General features: G+C 51.0%; 1 protein-coding gene across 3 annotated transcripts in view; it reads right to left on the bottom strand.

Moving 5' to 3' along the window:
- Positions 1 to 5,109: 5,109 nt before the first annotated feature.
- The window catches only part of LOC134347248 (pikachurin), a 105,347-nt gene continuing 104,456 nt past the window's right edge, over positions 5,110 to 6,000 (bottom strand). For all 3 annotated transcript variants that reach the window (XM_063049597.1, XM_063049599.1, XM_063049598.1), the window contains one exon: positions 5,110 to 5,280. In XM_063049597.1, coding sequence (XP_062905667.1) covers positions 5,126 to 5,280 — 155 coding nt within the window. In that variant the 3' untranslated portion in view covers positions 5,110 to 5,125. The remainder of the gene's footprint in view (positions 5,281 to 6,000) is intronic.

Genomic DNA, 6,000 nt, shown 5'->3' with positions numbered 1-6,000 from the left:
ATAATCATGAGTTTAAAGTTATCAGGATAAAATATAACATTTAGAATATTTTGCAGAAAGGATCACAGGATTATTGCTTTAAATATACAGTGCAGTTCCTTAAGAATACAGGTATTTTATAGAATTTAATGCAAATATAAATATACAGGATTTAGATATTCTGACCCGCACTCCAGTGTGGTAATGCACCCTAAACCTGTTTGCCAACCGCCATAAAACCCCAGAAGACGACAAAGAAGAAAAAAAAACACAAAAGGATAACAAATTTTACTGATTTTTTTTTTCCCCAACAGACACAGCAACAAGAGATTCCAGCGGGTGGCAGCTGTGAGCCAAGTCAGTACCTTCATCGAGCAGCTGTAAATGATCGCAGGGGCTGGGCAAAGTTGTTGTAACTCATGCCCAATGGCTCCACCAGAGGCTGGCTTTAAGAGGGGAATGAAGGAGGCCATTTGGCCCATTGAGTCTGCTCCACTGGTTCATTGGGTCGGTTTATTTTTTCATATGCACCAAGATACAGATAGAGATGCAATATTGGACATTGTTAACGTGAAATGCTGTTAAGTCCTGTTCACTGATTTACTGGCAGATGGCGGGGGAGCTGCGCGGCCTCGGCCGTGGCAAGGACTGGGCTTCAGGCTACACTGTCGCCGGTGGTGGCGTGGCACGGCCCCCAACTGGAGTTGGTGCTGCCCCCAGTAGTTGCTCAGCAGAAGACAAGTTATATTGTGGTCGACTGTAGACTGCTGCAGCATTCATGGACTCCGGGTCTTGCACTGTATATTTTCTGTGTGTGACCTGTGTACTATACCGATACCTTGTATGTGCTACATGTGCCTTGTGCTGTGTGTGACTGTTAATACCCTTTGACCTGGAGTAACGCTTGTTTTGTTTGGCCGTATTCATGAATGGTTGAATGACAATTACACTGGAATTGAATTGAAAACAGTGAAAAGCTTGTCTTGCATACTGCTCATACAGATCAAATCATTACACAGTGAGAGCTGTACTCCAGAATATCTTCAGATTGATGTGGTTAACTACAGGAACCAGCCCTGGTGGGAGGGACTTCCAGACTGATCTGGAGTGCTGTGTGCAGTTCTAGTCACCTACCTGCAGGAACTTGAAAGAGTGCAGAGAAAATCTACGAGGATGTTGCCGGGACTTGGGGACCTGAGTGACAGGGAAAGGCTGAATAGGTTCGGACTTTATTCCCTGGAGCGAAGGAGAACGAGAGGAGAATGAGGGGAGATCTGACAGAGGATTGCAAAATTTTGAGGGAGATAGATAAGGTGAACACATGTAGGGACTCGGCCACTGAAGTTTACCCTTAACCTACGACCCCTAGGTCTAATCTCACCCAACCTGACTTTCTACCTCCGCCACATATTTCCCTCAGGCTCCCGGGAGGGGAGTGTTGGGGGGGAGGGAGAGAGGGAGTACAGCTCATAACACAATAAACCACACTGAATCTGTCCCTCATTGTTACTTGCCCACAGGCCAATAAACTCAACTTAACACTGAAGAACTTCACCGGGAAAATCCCTTCCATTCGGGGAGGGGCGTGTGAACCCTCCCAAGGGCAGAGGTGAGATTGCGTGATCAGGCACCGGGCTGGAGGACGGGATGGGACAGGTCCAGTCACCCGTGACTCTGCAGGTCACTGCAGGCCTCTCAGTCAGAAGGTTGTAGGTTCTGGACCCAACTTTGGACAAGAGTCACGGAGTGATACAACATGGAAACAAGCCCTTCAGCCCATCTAGTCTGTGCCAACCAACATTCCCACCTAAGCTAGTCCCATTGACCTGTGTTTGGTCCATATGCCTCCAAACCTTTCCAGTCCACCTACCTAGTCAAATGTTCGTACTGTACCAGCATCAACCACTGCCCCTGGCAGCTCATTCCACAAAAATACCACCCCCAGGTGAAAAGGTTGCCTCTCAAGATCCTATTAAATCTCTCCCCTCTCACCTTAAATTTGTGCCCTTTGGCTCTTGCTTCCCCGACCCTGGGGAAAAGGCCATGCACATTCACCCTATTCCTGCCCCTCATGATTTTACACACTTCTTTAGGATCACTCCTCATTCTCTTACACTCTAACCTGCTCGACCTCCCTCCATAAATCAGACCCTCGAGTTCCAGCGACATCCTGGTAAATCTCCTCTGCAATGTCTACGGCAGAATGGCATCTTTCCTACAGCCAGGCGACCAAAACTGGACACAGAGCTGCAAGTGTGGCCTCAACGATGCTGCGAGAGGCACACAGGATGCAGGCCAAGTCCGCGGTCCGCTACATAGAAACATAGAAGATAGGTGCAGGAGTAGGCCATTTGGCCCTTCAAGCCTGCACTGCCATTCAGTATGATCATGGCTGATCATCCAACCTGATCCTCCATACCCCCGATTCCTTTAGCCACAAGGGCCATATCTAACTCCCTCTTAAATATAGCCAATGAACTGGCCTCAACTGTTTCCTGTGGCAGAGAATTCCACAGATTCACCACTCTCTGTGTGAAGAAATTTTTCCTCATCTCGGTCCTAAAAGTCTTCCCCTTTATCCTCAAACTGTGACCCCTCGTTCTGGACTTCCCCCAACATCGGGAACAATTTTCCTGCATCTAGCCTGTCCAATCCCTTTAGGATTTTATACGTTTCAATCAGATCCCCCCTCAATCTTCTAAATTCCAACGAGTATAAGCCTAGTTCATCCAGTCTTTCATCATATGAAAGTCCTGCCATCCCAGGAATCAATCTGGTAAACCTTCTTTGTACTCCCTCTATGGCAAGGATGTCTTTCCTCAGATTAGGGGACCAAAACTGCACGCAATACTCCAGGTGTGGTCTCACCAAGGCCTTGTACAACTGCAGTAGTACCTCCCTGCTCCTGTACTCGAATCCTCTCGCTATGAATGCCAGCATACCATTCGCCTTTTTCACCGCCTGCTGTACCTGCATGCCCACTTTCAATGACTGGTGTATAATGACACCCAGGTCTCGTTGCACCTCCCCTTTTCCTAATCGGCCACCATTCAGATAATAATCTGTTTTCCTGTTTTTGCCACCAAAGTGGATAACTTCACATTTATCTACATTAAATTGTATCTGCCAAGCTACCCAGGGAAGGCTGCTCTGCCGGGCGCAAGGGGCAAGGGGGTTGCAGGGACCTTATGTCAATGGCAGCTTGAGATTCTTGGGTACAGAAAGAACTCACAGCATTCTCCACCAATCTTCCCTCGGTCACCATGGCCTATAGACTATCTTCGGACTTGAGGGATGGCACTGTGCAGATGTGCAGGGATACGGCACTGGGCTGTGGGCTGTCCTGAGGTGGCACGAGGCTCTGGAGAAACACAGGACTCTTCCTCGCTGAAGGAAGAGGCCATTCAGCCCATCCCACATTGGATGGGACCCAAGTTGAGCTCATAGCACAAAAACAGGCCTTTCGGCCCATAAATATTATGCTGACCATTGCTGCCCACCTGTACACGATTCCTATTTGATGGGATCTGCTGCCCTGGTGGTGAGGGTGTACCCTGTCCCATTGCATAATGCACCCCTCTTCAGGGGCAACAGCCAGCACACAGCCAGCTCTGGTGAACGGCTGACAGGGCCTGGTTACCATGGAAACTCCAGCATGAGGGAGCCCCCCCCCCCACCACCCCACTGACCAGTACTGCTCACGTTCCGTCGGTCCACAGGTCACTTCTAATGAGATATCTATTGTGTGGCTTCAGTTCCACCTGTCAATCTCTCTCCTCTCCTCACCTCACCTCTCCCGTTCTTTCACTCCTCTCCTCTCCTTTCCACTCCTCCCTACCACCCCTTCCTCTCACCCCACTGCTTTCTCTCTACACCCATGACTGTGTGGCTAGGCAAAGCTCAAACGCCATCTCTGAATCTGCTGATGACACAACTACTGAGGGCGGAATTTCTGATGGTGACGAGGGGGCGTACAGGAGTGAGATAGATCAGCTGGTTAAGTGGTGTCAAAACAACAACCTTGCACTCAACATCAGAGCGGATTGGGGACTTCAGGAAGGGGAAATAGAGGGAACACAACCCAGTCCTCATCGAGGGATCAGAAGTGGAAAGGGAGAAGAGTTTCAAGTTCCTGGGTGTCAACGTCTCTGAGGATCTATCCTGGGCCCAACACATCGATGCAGTGACAAAGGCATGAGGGCAGCTATTCTTCATTCGGAGTTTGAAGAGATTTTTGTATGTCACCAAAAACTCTTGCAAATGTCCACAGATGTACAGTGAAGAGCATTCTAACTGGTGTGTCACCGTCTGGTATGGAGGGGGCACTGCATTGGATCAGAAAAAGCTGCAGGAAGTTGCAAACTCACCAGTTCCATCATGGGTACCAGCCTTCCCGGCATCGGGGATGTCTCAGAAAGGCAGCATCAATCATTCAGTACCCCCATCACCCAGGACATGCCCTCTTCTGATTGCCACCATGAGGGAGGAGGTACAGGAGCCTGAAGACACACACTCAATGATTCAGGAACAGCTTCTTCCCCTCTGAATGGACAATAAGCCCAGTAACAGCCCAGTCCTGAACGGATCCTGACCCAGATCTGGGCCGTACCCTGCAAATATCCGGACCCGCCTCTCGGTTTTTTTGCACTACCTTACTTTCCCTTTTCTATTTTCTATTTATGATTTATAATTTAAATTTTTAATATTTGCTATCGATTTGTACTCCAGGAAGCACAAAGCGCAGAATCAAATATCGCTGTGATGATTGCACACTCTAGTATCAATCGTTTGCCGACAATAAAGAATAAAGTATAAAGCCCCCTCTTTTTCCACTTACATATATTCATTTGTAATTTATAGTCATTGTTAAGTATTGCTCTGTACTGCTGCTGCAAAACAACAAATTTCACAACATATGCTAGTTGTGATTCTGATCCACTTCCTCCTTTCCCTCACCTCCTCCCCTACCTCCCTCCTCAATCCCTCCTCTTCTGCTTCACTCCTTCTGCTCCCCTTCCTCCCATCACCTCCTCTCCTCCTCCACTCCCTCTCAGCTCTATTCCCTCACACCCCTTTCACCATCTCTCCCCTCATTTCCCACCCCATCCCCGACATCCTCTGCCTCCCCTCCCCAAACCGGAGCTGACTATTTGCTCCCGCAGGTGTTGATGTTCTTGCCGCCGGAGGCCTCCCCGACGAGGGAGACGCGGTAGTCAGTGGACAGGGTGAAGTGTGAGATACAGCCCACGAGACCCCTCAGGTACTGCCGGCTGGTGTGGAGCACGATCTCCCGCATCCCCCCTGTATCAGAGTGAGGACAGGGGCGTCAGACAATGTAACCCTCTCCCCTCATCCCTCTCCCCTCCAACCGTCCCTCTCCTCCTACCCTCCTCTGCCCTCAGCCCTCTCCCCTCCAACCAGCCCTCTCCTCCTCCCCTCCCTTCCCCTCAGACCTCTCCCCTCCAACCATCCCTCTCCTCCTCCCCTCCCTTCCCCTCAATCCCTCTCTCCTCACCCCCTCCCCTCCAACCATCCCTCTCCTCCTCCCCCTCCCTTCCCCTCAATCCCTCTCCCCTCACCCCCTCTCCTCCTCCCCCTCCCTTCCCCTCAATCCCTCTCCCCTCACCCCCTCTCCTCCTCCCCCTCCCTTCCCCTCAATCCCTCTCCCCTCACCCCTCCAACCATCCCTCTCCTCCTCCATCTCCCTTCCCCTCAATCCCTCTCCTCTTCCCCCTCCCTTCCCCTCAATCCCTCTCCTCCCTCCCTTCCCCTCAACCTCTCCCCTCAGCCCTCTTCCCTCCAACTGTCCTTCTCCTCCTACCCTCCTCTCCCCTCACCTCTCTCCCCTCCAACCATCCCTCTCCTCCTCCCCCTCCCTTCCCCTCAATCCCTCTCCCCTCACCCTCTCCCCTCCAACCATCCATCTCCTCCTCTCCCTCCCTTCCCCTCAACCTCTCCCCTCAGCCCTCTCCCCTCCAACCGACCCTCTCCTCCTACCCTCCTGTCCCCTCTCCCCTCCAA

Source organism: Mobula hypostoma, chromosome 5, assembly GCF_963921235.1.
Source record: "Mobula hypostoma chromosome 5, sMobHyp1.1, whole genome shotgun sequence".
Lineage (NCBI taxonomy): Eukaryota > Metazoa > Chordata > Chondrichthyes > Myliobatiformes > Myliobatidae > Mobula > Mobula hypostoma.
The sequence above is the reverse complement of the archived record's forward strand: the minus strand, read 5'-3'. Positions and strand labels throughout refer to the sequence as shown.